Source organism: Suricata suricatta, chromosome 3 (assembly GCF_006229205.1).
Source record: "Suricata suricatta isolate VVHF042 chromosome 3, meerkat_22Aug2017_6uvM2_HiC, whole genome shotgun sequence".
NCBI lineage: Eukaryota > Metazoa > Chordata > Mammalia > Carnivora > Herpestidae > Suricata > Suricata suricatta.
Genome location: NC_043702.1, coordinates 37,812,972 through 37,831,466, shown reverse-complemented (window position 1 = coordinate 37,831,466; position 18,495 = coordinate 37,812,972). Strand labels below are relative to the sequence as shown.

Below are 18,495 nucleotides of genomic sequence, written 5' to 3'. Positions count from 1 at the left end.
ATGTGTGCACAGATGGTGGAGGGGCAGAGAGAAGGAGAGACAGAATCCTGAGTGGGCTCTGCACCATCACCACAGAATCCTAAATGGGGCTCAAACTCAACCCGTGAAATCATGTCCTGAGCCGAGATCAAGAGTCCAATGTTTCACCAATTGCACCACTCAGGCACATCAACTTAATAATTTTAAAGGTTAAATGTTTAAAAGTTGTAATAATTTATGCTTACTTGAGAAGCATAATTTTCAAGTTGTTAAATTGTGTCAACCTTCTCACACACTTGCAATTAACCTTCAATTACAACATCAATCAGTAGCTGAGAGCCTACTTTGTGCAGAAGACTGTCAGCCAAATTTGATTATATGTAATTGAGCAATGTGATTAAAAAAAGAAAAAGGATAATTATGAAGGTGGAAAACCTGGAGAGAAGCCACCTCAACCCGTGCAATGGCAATATTCCAGTAGAACATCTAAATTATTTTAGTTTAATTTTAAATGACCTAGCATCCTTATTCTTGGGTAAAAACTAAATAAAAGTTAGCTTAAGGTTCAAAATGAAATGAATGACATGAAAGGAAGAAGTAAACAGTTGATGAAAGCAGAAGTTTGTACATTATTGTGGAATAAGAATTTGGCTTATACTTTTTTCTAATGCTATTTAAACAATTTTTAATGTGTATTTATTTTTGAGAGAGAGAGAGCGTGAGCAGGGGAGGGGCAGAGAGAGAGGGGGACAGTGGATCTCAAGTGGGCCCTGTGCTGACAGCAGTGAGTCGGATGGGAGTTTGAACACTTGAACCATAAGATCATGACCTGATCTGAAGTGGGACACTCAGCCAACTGAGTCACCCACATGTCCCTCCGAATGCTGTTAGTATTGATATCAAATAAATGCCTTTTGACCAAAAGATACTAAATTCATTTATCTAAAGATGGATTTAAAAAAGCAAATGGTATGTAATTGGTAAAAATTTTGATACTTCCTAAATTTAAATCCTTTCTCCTTTGATTTTTCCTCTTTTAATATCTTCTATCTTCCTAGTTTCCTTCTTCATTCTTTTTCCAATAATGTTTATAAAAAACTGAATAATGTCTCAGATTATAATAAAGTTGTCATCAGAAATTACTAAGTAAAAATATTTTAACTAAAACTTTTCCTCCCAAAGCAGATTTTTGGTCCACATATAAGCATATATTCATTTTGCATTACCATGATTTCCAACAATTTATCATGAAAGATAAAAATTTCAAAAAATATAGCAGAATTGACAAATGCTTATAGTAAACGACATGCCCATCTATTATTTAAACTAAATCTGACCACTTGGAAATCATGCCCTATACTAAGTGATATTTCTGAAGATTTGCACAGTGTCATATATCTGTACAAATACAGAATTTGTGGTCATATCCTATAGGGAGAAACAGTCTAGTACTGTGGGAAAGACCATAGCTTTTAGAGTCAGACTACCTATGTTCAGATTTTAGCCTTAATGCTTTGAAGCTGGGTTTGCCATGGGCAAATTGTTTAACTTTCTATGGTTCAGTTTCTTCAAAATGATACAAAAAGACTGTCTCCTTCAGAAAGCGGTTTTGAAAATTTTTAAATGAGATAGTACATACTGCTCCCAAAACAGTATTAACTTACACATAGTAAGCTCTCAATAAATACTGTTATAAGTATTTTGACTGCCCCCCCTCCCTGAAACATAATCAGATGTGAGCAGTTAATGATCACACACATTATCACCAAGCAGAGCAATCTTTTTGATCTTAAAATCATTTTCAGCGGACATCGTGTGGCTCTTGGTATTGAGTTCTCATTTCAGCTGTGCCATTAACTCTTACACAGCCTAAGTCACTTAATATTTTAGTTCTCCATTTCCCGATCGGTAACATGAAGAGGTATTTTAAAAACGTCAAAACTGTTATTAAGTTAAGGGCTGTACAGAAAACAGGGAATGATAGATTTGGCCCGTGGGCCAAAGTTCGCCAATCCCCAATCAGGAAGAAAACAGGATTGCTGCTGTTACTTGCTTGTTGAAATGTCATTCTTACTAAAGTAACGAGAATTTTCCCATATTTGTCTATATTATTACATACCTGGTTTTCCAAATCAGCCTTCTTCTGTTTATTTAGTTCCAGTGTATCCTGAAGCTTGGCCAGCTTGTCCTGTACTTCCTTCAGGGCTGCCTGCTTCTTTCTAAGACTGTCCATGGCAATTTTAAGCTCCCCTTCAGCAGCACCCAGTTTTATCTTTTTGGGAGCTACTATTTTTGCCACTCTGCAAAAAGAAAATTAGAAAAATTAGACCTACATTTTATATCATAGCGCACGTTCTATCACTGAATTTGCTTTTCTAGCTTTACCAAGACTCAAAGCATATCTTTATGCAAAACCTGTACTGGTTCCTATATTCTATATTTCCTCTAAGAATCAAACCTGACCCCAGCGCTTAAGAAATGATGATTAAAATGGTTACCAAATATGCATAACATTTTCAAACAAGTAATTTTTTTATTCAAGGTAAAATATTAGATGATTGACAGTATGGATATTGGTGATTTTACACAAGGAGAACTTTGTATTCATGTAAAATATTACAGTGCTGGTGGAAACTGGTCTAATTTGGTAGGGCTTAATTCTTAGGAGAAGGTGAGGTGTTTTATCTATGTCATCTTGCTTCTTGAACACTTCCAGAATATACCTTTAACTAAAACCAGCCATCTTATAAGTATGTGTGTCGGCAATAGAAGGGACTATGGAAGAAAAAGAGTGGATCTAAATTATCTTCTAACTGGAAAACGGAGTCCGTGATGTTAGCTTCTGAGACAAATGATAAAATATTAAATTAAAATTTATCACTAATATATCCTGATCCAAAATATATAGTGTGTAATATCTATGCATAATGATTCAAATGGTGTAGGAGTTTGAAAGACATCTTGTAACTACTACTCTTTGAAGAATATGCCAATAATTTCTGCTGATTTGTATATAAAAAAAGAATATATATATACATATATTCTCATACAATCATCAAAAAAGGCTCCTGTCTCACATAGGATATACATCATACTAGTGGTTTTCCAAATATGGTCCAAGACATGCCTCCTCCCCTTCAGGGCATCCATGAGATGCTCCACTGCCCAACTCGGCGTCTGTGTTTAGGCTGTATTCTCTTCATGTACTTCAACTGAAACAATATATTGCAACAGGTTGAAGCAGCAGATTGGAGAGTCCAGCTGTCTTCTATTGGCCACATATCAAAGAGATATGCAAAAATATAAAACGCCAGTACTTTTTCACAATTTTTATGTGAAAAATATGGATTAAAAATGCTACTTATTGAGCATGTAATATTTTTATGAATTAATAGTTTTTCAAATTTCTCCATTTCAACTTCTAATATCAAGATAAACAAAAGGCTTGAGTGTCTTCAAGAATTTTTAAGACTATAAAGGGTTCCTGAGTCCCAAAAAGTTTTAGCACACTCTATCACACCGTATCATTGGTATCGTCTTGCCTCCAGTAGATACGCACACGCATAGCAGGGATTAGACATGATTTTCCAAGGAGCCTCTCACCTGTATAGTTTGGGTTTCATACTGTCTAAATGACCAAACAGGAAAATAAAACATAGCAGGGTTTTGTGGGGTTTTTTGGTCAGTACTTACTTATCATATGAATCCATTGCTATGACCCATTTGCACAGACCTTCAGCTGCTGTGGAAGCATTTCTAATCTTTTCTGGAACAAAATCTGGATTTGGAATATAATGTTTTCTTATGATATTCATATAAGCCGCTGGAATGTTGTCCTTGTCATATTCATGAAGTGATTGTAGAAATCGCATGTCACCAAGAAGTCTCTTAGCTGGACCCCAGAAATCTTCTATTTTCTTCCCTGACCCGGTTGGGTCAGGGATTTTGTCAGCTTTGATGCCTTTCAAGATGCATATGGCTTCCATAACAAGCTTGACCCCAGCAGGAGGGCTCTTCATGGATTTTACCACCGTAATGTCCTTGAAGCAACAACATGCTAAATATTAGGAAAGAACTGCTTGTTTATGCCTGACTTATAATCGGCTCCTATTTTTTTTTAATGTTTTTTATTTATTTTTGAGAGAAAGAGAGAAAGAGAGAGAGAGAGAGAGAGAAGGAGAGAGAGAGAGAGAGAGATAGCGCGAGCAGGGAAGGATCAGAGAGAGGGAGACACAGAATCTGAAGCAGGCTCTAGGCTCTGAGCTGTCAGCACAGAGCCCGACACGGGGCTCGAACCCACAAACCGTGAGATCATGTCCTGAGCTGAAGTCGGATGCTTAACTGACTGGCGCCCGCTCCTATTTTCAAACTAAACCCCAAGATACAGAAACTCACTCTGTTCATTGGGTATAAATGGTGACAGTGATAAAATTGTGTCAAAATGCATTGAGAAGTTTGTGCCAAAGGAAAAGTTAAGAATGAAAAAGAAAAATGGAAAGATACCCTAATGTGAGATTACTTATGACAGAAAGTCTACTTCAAAAATGCATAAGGGAGATTTGGTTGTTGCAAAATAAGAATTTTATAGCTTCTTAAAAACTGTACAAGCAAGAGAAGTAAACATTAGAAAATATAGAGAAATTATACATAGAAAAGTCTCCTATAATCCCATAATATCTAGTTCACTACTGCAAATATTTTTATTTACATTCCTTCTATATGTTCTTCTGTGTATTTATGGGCTACAAACTAGTGTATATACTACATTTTGACCAATGGAATGATAGTATAAATAGCATACATGCTGTTTTAAAATTTTTTTATATTTCGATAATATAGAGTGAACATGCTTTCATGCTGTGAAACACATTTAATGGCTGCATGACCTTCTGATGTATAGATTTGAACCATAATCCTCATGCCATATGTTTTTCCTCTATTTTTTACTATGACAATTGCCATGTTGAATTAAGAACTTTATGTCTTTTGTTTTTAAAAGCTTTGGACACATTTTGACAAACTACTCTCCACAAAGTACATAAGGGGCCTGTTTTACTACATCTATACTTAGCAACAATGCTAGGCATTCTGATAGGCAAAAGAAATCATATTTTAATCTGTATTTCTTAAAATATAAATGCAGTAGGATAGATCTCCATATGTTTATTGACTATTTGCATTTCATCTTTTGTGAATTACTTCTTTATATCATTTACTATCTTATCTTACAGTTATTTCTTTCTTATTGACTTGTAAGAGCTTTTGAGAGAGAAGTATGTTAATCTTTTGTTTGCCATGTAGTTCAAATGTTCCCCCCCCGCCAGTGTTTCTACACTTTTCTCTATGATGTTTATAACAAAAAAAAAAAGTATTGTTTTTAGGTGCTAAAATTTATAACTTAAAATAATTTATTGGGGCACCTGGGTGGCTCAGTCTGTTAAGGTCTCAGGTCATGATCTCACAGCTTGGGAGTTCAAGCCCCACATCAGGCTCTGTGCTGACAGTTCGAAGCCTGGAGGCTGCTTCGGATTCTGTGTCTCCCTCGCTCTCTGCCTCTCCCCTATTTGCACTATGTCTCTCTTGCTCTCAAAAATAAACATTACCAAATAAAAAACCCCACAACAATTTGTTAGTTATGAAAAAACAGAAAAGTATCCAGAGCATATATATTACAAATAATTTTGCTTAGATTTTTTTTCTGATTTCTCTTATATCAAGGAAATTCAAGGTCCTAATCCTCTCCATGATACAAACATGACCTGCATTTTCTACTATTTTATAGTAATATAGCTATTTATATTTAAATTTCAATCACTTTGAAATCTATTATGAAGTTAGATGTGAAGAAAGGATCTAATGGTCTCTTGATTACCTCTACCCAAAAGTTTAGTCATGATTCCCAACATGATTTAAAAAAATTCATCTTTATCTTTCTTAACTGAAACCCTTCCACAGCTAAATTAAAAAAAATTTTTTTACACTTATTTTTGAGGTGGGGGGGGAGACAGAAAGGCAGACAGATGGAGAGATAGTGTGAGGGGGAGGGACAGAGAGAGAGGGAGATATAAAATCCAAAGCTCTGTGCTGACAGCTCAGAGCCTGACGTGGGACTTGAACCCATGAACTGTGAGATCATGACCTAAGCTGAAGTCAGAAACTCAACTGACTGAGCCACTCAGGCACCCTTGACATCTAAATTTTTAATACCACATTTCATCAAGTTTAAGACATTATAAAGTATAATTGTAAGACATATTATTAAGCATCATAAAAATAAAAACCCAAAGTACTAACAAACATTAACACATTATGTTATCACATCTATTGTAAGGTATATACCAATTACAAAAGTGTCTAAATATGGAAAAGGTGAACCTCACAGTCAAAACAGACACTTAAAGACTTTGCCTCTGTCCACTATTGTATTGTGAAGTTGTTGTGAAAAGTTCTCGAAAGAACAGAGGCTTCAGGGTAGGTTATCAAATTAAGCAGCTTTCTTCTCTTCCAAATTCTTTTTAATTAAAACATTTTTAATGTTTATATTAGAGAGAGAAAGACAGATAGACAGACAGAACATGAGTGGGAAAGGGGCAGAGAGAGGGGGAGACACAGAATCCAAAGCAGCATCCAGGCTCTGAGCTGTCAGCACAGAACCTGACCCAGGGCTCAAACCCACAAACCATGAGACTATGACCTGAGCCATGACATTATGACCTGAGCCGAAGTTGGATGCTTAACCAACTAAATGCCTAGGCGCTCCTACTTCTCCAAAATTCTTAGGCCCATGCATTTCTTTTTTGGCAGGTCAAGTAGAGAATTTTTTTTGCCAATTTGAAAATGATTTCAACTGCATTAAACATGGAGACTAATGGAGAGACAGATTAGATGGTAGGCCACAAGGGCAAACACCTCGAGTGCGTGGCTGGGTTCTCACCTGTGCCGTGAGGGTATCAAGGGCAGACAGCGCTGACTCTAATATTGGCAAGGCCTCTGCCAAGTCAGCGTCACACTCGTCTTTGATGGCTTTGGCGGCCGTAGCTTGTTCGTTTGCTATGGTTTCATCAGCTTTCACTATTTTTTCAGTTTTGGCAACTTCCGCAGACTCCCTCTCGATGACTGCCATCATTTCGTCTACCTCTTTGCTGGCAACTTTTAGCTGTGGATGTAGAGCTTCCAACTCAGATTGCATTGTGGCTACTTGAGATGCAGCAGAGTCCAGTTTGTCCAGACCCACTTCATACCTCTTTTTCATTTTCATTACTTCACTGAGAGCAAACAGATAAAACAAGGTTGGGCATCAAGTTCTGTATCCTTCAAGGGGAAAAAAAATTCTTAGGCTTTTCAGGCTTTATCCCGGCATAACTGAGGGCGTGGCATCAAAGATTTTCATATAACAATGTCAAAAAATATGAACTTTTGAACATTGCATTGTGCAAGATTAAGAGCCAAAAATATGCTGTTTGTTTTTCTATTTCCTTTTTTTTTCATTTTTCTATTTCCACTACCTAGCCCACTATGCAGGCATGTAACAGAAATTCAAAAGTTATTCTGTGATTTATTACATATGAGGCATAAGGCAAGGAGTGTTCTTTATCAACATGAATGGCATACCCTCTAAATTTAGTCACTTTGGGAAGTTTATTCCTGTAACACTAATGTTCCTTAAAACCTTTTCACAATTGTATCTCTTAAATAGACTTCAGTGCCCAAAATATGTGATCCTGACTGCTCCCAAAGTATTTTAAGAAGTATTCAATACCTTGAAATAATTTTTTATTAAGACAAAATGACAAATAGGATAGACAATAAAAGTCAACACTTTTTTAGTACAAAATGATTATAAGTTAATAATAATTGATTAGGGCTATAATAGTATTTTAATGTGCTTTGAACTTTTTATCTGCATTCATATATGTTCTCTGGATAATTATATATTAAATGTTGAGAAATTCTTCTTCTTTATAATTGTTTCTATCTATCTAGCTGTCTATTTAAGGAAAGCATGGGTGTGCACAGGCATGGGAGGGGCAGAGAAAAAGGAGAGAGAGAATCCCAAGCAGGATCTGCACTGTCAGTGTGGAGCCCAATGCAGGGCTCGAACTGTGAGATCATGACCTGAGCCAAAATTCAGAGTTGAATGCTTGACTGACTGAGCTACTCAGGTTCTCCTAATTTGTTTCATTTGAATTTGTTTCATTTGATATACCATAATGTCTCAAAGAAAAAGTCAACACATATTTTTAATCATCTTCAAAAAAAAAAAAGGTTGGAGTAAATAACAAACTAACCTGAAAACTGTCTAAGGGCAGAAGCACACTCTTCAGCTGGAAGCTTATCTAGCTCAAGCTGGAATAGGTAACCAGAGGAACATTAAAAAGATGGCCACAGAGGGGTAAAAAAAAAAAAAACCCACTTAGAAGTGAGGGTATGTCAAATGACTAACAGACACATGAAACAATGCTGAATATCACTCACCATTAGGGAAACACAAATCAAAACCACAGTGAGATACTACCTCACTGTAGTATCAGTGTACATACTGATACAGTATCACTGTATCAGAATGGCTAAATTTAACATCTCAGGAAACAGATGTTTGCAAAGATATGGAGAAAGGGGAACCTCTTGCACTGTTGATAGGAATGCAATCTGGTGCAGCCACTATGGAAAATAGTATGGAAGTTCCTCAAAAAGTTAAAAATAGAACTACCCTACCACCCAGCAACTGCACTACTAAATATTTACACAAAGGATACAAAATGTACATGCACCTGAATGTTTATAGCAACACTATCAACAATGGCCAAATTATGGAAAGATCCCAATTGTTCGTCAGCTGATGAATGGATAAGAAGACGTGGTATGCATCTACAATGGAATATCACACAGCCATCAAAAAGAACGAAATCTTGCCATTTGAATGGAACTATAGCATATTATGCTAAGTTAAATGTGTCGGTCAGAAAAAGACAAATACCAAAAGATTTCACTCTATGTGGAATTTAAGAAACAAAACAGATGAATGAATATAGGGGAAGGGAAGGAAAAATAAGATAACAACAGAGAGGGAGCAAATCATAAGAAACTCTCAACTATAGAGAACACACTGACCATTGCTGGAGAGGACATGGGCAGGGAAAGGGCTAAGTGGGGGATGGGCACTAAGGAGGACACTTGGGATGAGCACTGGGTCTTATATGAACCTGATGAGTCACTAAATTGTACTCCTGAAGCCAATACTACACCACATGTTAACTAACTTGAATTTAAATAAAAACTTGGAAGGAAAAAAAGAAGTGGTGAGGGTTTGCCATGTTTTGTCATATGTTGTTGATTCCCTCTGAGTCAGCAAGACACTTGACATAATGGGAACTGGGGGACTGGATACACGATGCCATATTATTCGTGAGTCTGGTTTTAGTTGATCAAAACGGGAAAGGTCTCACTCCTGCTGGCAAGAAGAGTTTTCATTCCAAGTGACGATTTCCTAAACTCTTGGTGTCCTGGCAGTGACCTGCTGACTTGCTTCTAGGTCACCACAGTGCATGGCTCTAAACACACCTGAAGGCATTAGCCATTAAGGGAAGAGTAACCACAGGATGGGGATACTAATTGAGATAAAGGAGAATTATTTTATAAAAGAGGAAGATTTGGAAGGCAAAGAAGAATATTAAAAATGCCTAGAAAATTATTGCTTTCAATCCTCCTATAACTTTCTATCTCATTTTCATATTTCTTTCAGTTAGGATGACCTTAAATATTGTGAGTATGCAATCAAATAGAGATATAAGTGATATCCAAAATCTAATCAGATTCTCTAAAAGGTGTCAATCCTTCTGGATGGGAAAATATAGAAGAAAAAAAAAAAGCAAGATTCCTTTAAGTCAAAGACCATATGCTCAACATGAAAAGATCATTATTTTGACAGCCAAAGAAGTGATAAGATTCATTCAAGTCACGTAGCAGCCCTGCGTAGGGGTTGCAGGTTTCTCTAGGTAGATACACAAAGTACTAATGGTAGGATTCAAGCCTGGGGCATGAATTGTGATGTGCAGGAAAGCCCCAGCACTCAGCTGGAGAGGGTGTTACCATAGGCACGGTCAATTTGAAGGACTGTTCTACCAGGATCACACTGGACAGTATGGAACAGGTGCTTCCAAATGCTTGACATCGTGGGTCAGCACAGAAGATTTACAACGAACTATAGTTCATATGCAAACATTAACCTTCGTGTTCATATTTTTTTGACATGAAATCTGTGCATGCTGGTGTTTTAAGTATATATTTTTAATAAATAAAAAAGAATTTGATCTGTTAGGCTAACAGATCAACTTTACAGTCCAATATAAATTGTGTAATTGAGCAAAAGGTAGATTTCTGTTGTAAAGTAAAAAGATCTCACAGTTAATAGATAATATTCAAACAATTAAAAGAACTTGTCACCCTATGTATTAGTTTAACTGACTAGGTTTTAGAAATTTTTTAAGGACCTAGCAAAGTTTGATTTGTTAAGTCAGACCTCAAAGGGAAACAAAAACTATTAAAAATTATAAATGCAACATAAAAAATTTATTTAAATAGCTTTCTGAATATGACCAAACATTAGCTAAAGTCTCCCTTAGAAGGCAGATCACTAAAATTTCTAAACTTCTAGTTGTCTAGCTTAAGATAAAGTTTTTACATTTTATAATAGATTATTTTATAGAATCAAAGAAGCTTCTGAATAATATTTTTGCATCTACAAGTCCCCCCCAATGACATTAAGAACTCACATTGACATTCTACAGTATGTTAAGTTGATTGATGTTTATATCAATGTTTTCAAATGAGAGTTTAAAGAAGGAAAGCTGGCTAGGTATACAGAGTAGCTGTTTCTGGGTGTCAGTTACTCTGCAGCTCTACCTATTATCTAATTACTTACAAAAACAATTTCTTCTATGGGAGTCTACTCAATATCATTGTCAAAGGGTCCTGGAGTCCTAGCTCAGATCTGAGAGGCACACCTTTATTCTTTCAACGAATATGATTATGCACTTAAGACAATGCTGGTCTATGCTAGACAATGCATCAGACCTTAACCCTATCCTACAAATGTCTGTGGAATATATCATTTAAAGATTTAGCAAAGTTCACATATATGTATATGCATACACAAAATCCTTAACATCACAACTATGTTGTTTTTGTACATATATTTTTAAGCCACCATCGCTTACTTAGAAATGTGAAATTTCATTCTTACCTTCTTTTCTTTTCCAACAACAGTTTGAAAGTGGAGATTAATTCAAGATAAGAGGTAGGAGTCACATAATTGTATCTTTGAAGTTCAACATAGAAGGATGTTGATAAATCTATAGTAGAAGTGTGGAAGCTTTTACACATATTGATACAGCCTTCTCGTATTTTCTCTGACATTTCAATTTCTTCCAAGAAGCGTGAGGCAACTGCCTGGAGTGCATCTTCAGGCCATGACTAAATATAAGATAAATGCTTTAGCACTTGATTAAAGTGACTGGTGGAAGTCTGTTACTACCGCAGGCCTTTGCGATTTATGGGTGTTTGAAATGGAGGGCAACACATGAAGAATGGGGCAGGAGAGACATGAGGAACTTCCTCTTTCCCCCCACAAGCACTTGCAAGCTTAGGACAGGGAGCCGGTAGCTAGTGCAGGTAATATTAACTCTTCATGGCTTGCTCCAAGGTTAAAGAAATTGTTCGCGAGTATTGTAGGAGCAAGGAAGAGGGAAGAACTAAACTTACAGAATGTCCTTTCTCTGTGCATCCTACTGGTATTAGCTCATCATTTCTCCCAATAATTCTCTGAAGTAAATGTTATTAACCTTTCCCCTAAACTCCAGTCATATGAACTACCTCCTTGACTCCTCCTTAAATATCTCCAACAAGTATAAAACATTGTTCCTATCTCCCCCGCAAAGAGTTGCCATCTTCCCCAATTTAGTAAACACCACCATTCACCCGGTGCTCTAGCCAAAATGCAGGAATCATCCTTGGTAACGCTCCTCTTCCTTAACCTTCCACCCATCCCATGAACAAGTTCTGGATGCACTGACCCTACAGTATCTTCCAAATCCTTTCTCTTCCTACATCCATAACAACCACCCCAATTCGACTCTGTTTTCATCTGCTTGGATTATTCCAACAGTATCCTAACTGTTCTCCCTGCTTATATGTTTTCTACAGCTGCTGGGGTGATTTTTTTTTTTCAAAATATAAATTTTCTCCTCTCTCCAACTTATAATCCTTCAAAGACTTCCCTGTATATTTCAAATCCAAAACCAACTTGTAAATCTCTGCCTGTCAGGTTCTTCCCACCTTTCTGACCTCACCTCTGCTGCTTTCCCCTCAGTTACTCTGCACCTGCTACGCCATGTTACCTGACACACTCATTCCTTGCACAGCCCCCTGCCTTCTCTAGATATGCTGAGGTCCTCTCAGTGCTGGCATTTTTTGTCTGTTGTGTTTCCTTGTAAAGATCACCTACTCAGAAAGTCTTTTAGACCCTATATGCTACCCTGTTAACAGAATGATGTTCTGCTAATTTGTCTGTCTCTAGAAAGTAAGCTCAAGGAGATCAGAAGCCTCATCTATTTCATTTTCTTTTTCGCTTCCAGCATTTAGAATAGTACCTGCTATTGAGAAAGAGTTGCATAAATATGTTTCTCATGAAACAGTCATAGCAGGAAATGGAGCAGTAGAGGGGCCATGTCAACTTCCCAAGGTCAAAAATGCTTACATGTTAGCTTGCACTCATAGGACTTCCACCACAGCCCACAAACTTCCCGCCACACATTCTTATCTCATCTGATCTGTGCTTCCTCCTGCTGAAGTTTATTACCAAAAGTGTCACTCTGGCTTTCTTCCTTTTGACTTCCTGTTGGGTTTGGCTAGAGGAAAGAGACTGGAGGGTGGAAGTAGGCATATTTATATCTTCCCTTCCTTTCCAGCAGGAGCTTAGGTCTAGGTTTTGGGTTCCTGTTGCCACCAGGCAGTCCTACTTCACAGCTCCAAGCTCCGGTGACACGCTTTCCTCCCTACGTCCCTTTATACCCAACTTGTAGTAACAGCTCCTTACTATGCCCCACCCTTTCCTCACTGTTCCACCATCTCCTCTCAGTCCCTGTACCCCTACCTACACCTCCGTGAACAGTGCCTTCACCCAGCTTTCCTCAGTGATGCCTTCCAGCATGTTGTTCCCTGTCAGGACCCTGACTGATACCCAACTTTATCCCAAAGCCTTCTATAATATTTTGAAGTTAGTGACGGTATTTATAAAGAATAAAATGTTTTCTTCTATTATGATGATTTCTTGAATTAGAAAATTCTTGTAGTTTAGAAAATTCTGCTAAACTACATTTTGGGCGGGAAGTCTATAAAGTCAGTCATCATGATGATGAAGATACAACATGTCTAGAGTCTAGCTAAGATTTACATGGCAATACCTGAAACCAGTCAATGGTGCAGCAGTTAACAAGAGCAGGGAACTTCCTAAGGCGAATCCGAAATACGTCTCCAATGGGACTCATGGCGAGGACCACGTGCAGCTGGTTGCGGCAGCGATCGATAAACATATTGAAAAGAGCAGTGGGGCTTCCATCTGTTTGTTTGGTTTTATCCCGTTGGCGATCTAACTGACGCATCTTATCACATATCTCCTGCTTCTCATCTAATGCAAAGAGATTCGGAACCTCCCCAGCATTCAGCAGATTGTTGACATCTTCTAGAAATGACTCCCTTTTAATCTGAGTGTCTGTAAACAAGAAAACCCCATGCATTTCACCTTCGGCACATTTCCTTAAGATGACTTTTAAATCTTCATGCCACTCTGAAGAGCCATAGCTTTTGGAGATTTCAACCTGAAAAACTGAATAATCAGCCATGTGGGCAGCTAACCTAGTGACAGACTGCCTTCCGCTCCCTCCAACACCGACGAGAAGAGCATGGCTGCGAGGCTGCTTCAGGATCCTGGAGATTCTGCTGATGTGTTCGATGGCAAATCGGAATAAGACAAGGTTCATGGGTTTTTTGCTCATATTGTTGTATTCTTCTAGGTGAACTTCTGCTATCATCCGAAGACGACCCACATCTGCAACTTCTCTATAGTTGGTGTCCTCCCTCTTGGGATCATGGAAATCACAAAACATTAAGCTACGCAAGTCGTCTTCTTCTACTATTCCATCATTATCAAAATCTAAGTTTTGAAAAAGCTCATGAAAATCTTCATCCATGTATTTTCTCAAAATTTCTTTAATGTAGTTGATAAGCCAACTTCTATCTGCATTATCCAGAAGGCGATCATAATACACTCTAAGGACCTGTATGATAATCGAGAAGCAGCATAAGGAATGGATTCTTCTATTTTTGTAGTTTAATTTACATATTAATCTCAAGTAATATAAAAAGTACTCTCAGAAATTAAAAAAAAATCTAAATAGCCCCATATTTATTAAAAATTTGTATTCATAATTACAAACCAAAGGCCAGGCTCAGACGAACTGTAGTAATCTGTTATGATAGTCCTAGCAGACTAATACACATAACATATAAGCAATGCATTTTTCTGTCAGCAAAACTTCCGGCATTTGGGGGCAATTACTTAACCTGTCTGCATCAGCTTCTGTACGTATGAAAAGGAAATAGTAATACCTGCACTGCATTACATTACAACCATTAATCTATTTCTGTCACTACAAATTTTCTTACTCTGCACATTTCATATAAATGGGACCATATAATATGTGGCCTTTTTGTGTCTGACTTCTTTCATTTAGCATGATGCTTTCTAGGTTCATTCATGCTGTAGCATGTATCAGTATTTCTTTTCAGGGCTGAATAAAATTCCACTGTATATACATGTTAAATTTTGCTTATCCATCAGCTGATGTATATCTGAGCTGTTTCCAACTTTGGGCTATTATGAAAAATTCTAACAAGATTTGGGTATAAGTGTTTGTGTGGACATGTGTTTTCTGTTCTCCTGGGTACATGGCTAGGAGCAGAATTGCTAGGCCATATGCTAACTCTATGTTTAACATTTTGAGGAACTACTAAAATGCTTTCCAAAGTAGCTGCACCATTTTTCATTCCCACAGCAGTACATGAGGGCTTGGATTCCTCCACCATCCTCACCTGTTTTTGTTTTTTATTATTATAGCCATCCTAGTGGGTGTGAGGTATTCCTCACTTTGGTTTTGCTTTGCATTTCCCTGATGACTAAAGATGTTGACCATCATTTTGTGTGCATACTGGCCATCTGTATATCATCTTTGGAGAAATGTCTATTGAAATCTTTTGCCCACTTTTAAATTGGGTTATTTGTCCTCTATCATTGAGTTATAATAGTTCTTTATGCTTTTTAGATATTAGACACTGATCAGATATATGACTTGCAAAGATTCTTCCCCATTCTATAGGCTATCTTTTTACTTTATAGATAGCGTTCTTTGTAGCATGAAAGTTTTTAACTTTGAGGAAATCCAATTTATTTTTTCCTTGGGTCACTTGTGCAGACTATTTGTATTTAACAAGCAAATCAGATGTTATGCATGCTAACGTTTGAAAGCCATGGAAAAGCCAAAGAAATGTAAACTAGTAAGCCAGTTTCATATCTTTAAAAACTATTTAGTAAAATTATATTAGGTCCTCTAGTTTGGTGAAAGGGTCTGGAAAGGAAAAGAATGCTTAACGTAGTAGCTGACATATATTAGACCCTCAGGAAATCTTTTATGAGTGAATAGAAACAAAGCCCAAATAGAGTGTTGAGTTCAATCACTTCATATTTTTTGAAATGTTGAGAACAATGTGCCTAGCCCTGTTCTCAGACTGTGGATAAATCCATGACAAAAAAATAATAAAAAGCAACTCTGCCCTCATGGGGCTTGTCTGCTATCTGAGACAGATGGACAACAAATAAAACAAATAAATTATATATGGCATGTTAGATGCTGATGAATGATATGAAAAGAAGAAAAATATAGCAAGTCAAGAAAGACTCGAACTGTTAATGAGGTCTGAGCCTGTGGTGGTTCATTCAAGAGGGTGGTCAATGTGGGCCTCATCAAGGAGGAGACAGTTGACAAAAGGCAGTAGGAAGCCAGCCTACAGAATCAGTATCTGGGGGAAGAACATTCCAGGAAGAGAGAATACCCAGGAGGCCTGTGCTGGTGGTGAAGGCTGAATGAATGTGAGAGAAGCAAGCAGCCTGAGGGGAGCCAGGAAAGAGATAGGCATATAAGATCTTATGGGCCACCAGACCTTTATTTGTAATCCCTTGTAATAAAGTAGAGTGCTATTATAAGATTTTGAATCGAGGACTTAAACTCATTGTTATATGAATTAGTCATGAAAAATTGCAAGTTATTGGGGCATCTGGGTGGCTTAGTCGGTTGAGCGTCCAGCTTTGGCTCAGGTCATGATCTCACAGTTTGTGGGGTTGAGCCCCGTGTGGGGCTCTGTGCTGACAGCTAGCTCAGAGCCTGGAGCCTGTCTTTGGATTCTATGTCTCCCTCTCTCTCTGACCCTCCCCTGCTCATGCTGTGTGTGTGTCTCTCTCTCTCAAAAAAATTACAAGTTATTAAATTAAGAATCTCATTAATGGCCCAAGAGCTCAACATCCATTGTAATAATCTAACATCAAAGATAGTATAAGATTCGAAAAAGGCTAAAAAGTAATGGCACATACCTTAAGTATATAATAACATATATGAACTGTTCCCATGATTGGAAGAAAGCAATGGCATGTATAATCCCAACTGATGAAACATGTTATGTATAGTAAGATTGCCTTTCTTCCTCCCTTTATTCACTCACACAAGAATATTTACTGCATGCTTGCCTTGTGTCAGGCACTGAGAAAAGTAGAGAGTAAGTAACGATGCTGCTTTCACCAAGCTTCTTTTTTAGTAGAGACATTAAATAAGCCAAAATACAGGCAATGGTAAGTGATGTTCAGTTTTATGAAGAAAAAAGTGAGACAAAGGAGAAAGAGCTATGGCAGGTGGAGATGGCCCAAGGCAAGCCTCTATGGAAAGAGGATATTTGTGCAGAGACCTTAAGGAAGTAGGAAGGCTTGTGGATAATGGGGGGAAAGGTGTTCTAGGCAGAAGGAATATCAGGGTGAAGCTCCTAAAGTGGAGGAAGCTAGATGCTTCCTAGCGCACGATTTGGCTACTGACAAAATTAACTCTTGAAGTCAGCGCCATCCTTCCCTCACATCTCTCTTCCACTCCACCTCCCAGCTATCTCTATTGCCCTGTGGCCTACCAGACTTAGAGCCTCCTGCATCCATGTCCCCAATACAGAGCCCACTCAGGCAATTAAGAGACCTACAGAAGAGTACAGTAAGAACCCACAAATCACGCTTTTCCAAAATGGACTTTCATTTCGACATATATTTGAATGTGTGAGGGTTTAGGAATTCAAACTGTAGAATAAAAAGCCTACGGAAGTGGAGTTTGTAAACACCCTTTAGAAACTTATGTCTCTATAGCACGTGGTTTTAACACAGCAGCACATTCCATTTTCTAGATTTCTTGGCTACATTAGTAAATTAAAATAGCCATATTATTTACATATTAAAAATAAAACATTTTTCTTTAACTTTCCTACATTCTTTGTCTATTTTTAAAATATTTTTAATTTTTTAAACATTTGTTTATTTTTGAAAGACAGAGAGATAGAGCTTGAACAGGGGAGGGGTAGAGAGAGAAGGAGATACAGAATCCAAAGCAGGCTTCAGGTTCTGAGCTGTCAGCACAGAGCCTGACATGGGATTTGAGTGCATGAACCACGAGATCATGACCTGAGCTGAACTTGGATACTTAACTGAGCAACCCAGGAACCCTTATTTTTAAAACATTGAATTATTATTTCTATTTAATTTTTGTATTTTCTTTCCCTCTTTCCATAAGGTTTTATAAGAAAATATTCATTCACATATCACTACCTCAAAATTAGTTTGCTTTGCAGTTTTGGCATCTATAGATACTAGAAGTAAGTAATATAAATAAATATATTCACTTCTTACAAAATCAGTTCCTTAAAAAATATTCCATCTCAAAAATTATTTAAAATCAAACTAACAAGGATTAAGTAACTTAAAGGAGATTGACCCAAAGTGATACCTACTTTAGAATATCTTATAAATCAACAAAAATTTCTAAAACTGTGAGATAAAGCATTTTAAATATCATAAAATATATTGTGTTAAATATTCTTTTAAATTACCTTGATTATTGGTCTTCATAATACCAAATAGCTGAATGCATTTCTTTTTTTTAAATGCAACACAATTTATTTTTTTAACATATGCAACTATTTTCCATCATTTACAATACAGTAGTTACAATGACACTCCAAACAGAAAAGCAAAGTAAAAAATCAAAACCCCCACTTCTATTTCATGTAATTAGACTTATACAGAAATTAGAAGGTTACGTAACAACTAGTTAATCACCTAATTTCACAGCTACCTGAAGTGGCAATCATTATATAGCAGCT

The 18,495-nt window shown here is 37.2% G+C and overlaps 1 protein-coding gene across 1 annotated transcript in view; it reads right to left on the bottom strand.

The window, feature by feature from the left end:
- Positions 1–18,495, bottom strand: part of DNAH7 (dynein axonemal heavy chain 7) — a 271,651-nt gene that overhangs the window by 92,591 nt on the left and 160,565 nt on the right. The window contains exons 41-45 of the mRNA XM_029934194.1: positions 13,440–14,312; positions 11,222–11,451; positions 6,914–7,244; positions 3,673–4,019; positions 2,099–2,279 (exon numbers count right to left, since the gene is read on the bottom strand). Of these exons, the coding sequence (XP_029790054.1) occupies positions 2,099–2,279; positions 3,673–4,019; positions 6,914–7,244; positions 11,222–11,451; positions 13,440–14,312 (1,962 nt within the window). The remainder of the gene's footprint in view (positions 1–2,098; positions 2,280–3,672; positions 4,020–6,913; positions 7,245–11,221; positions 11,452–13,439; positions 14,313–18,495) is intronic.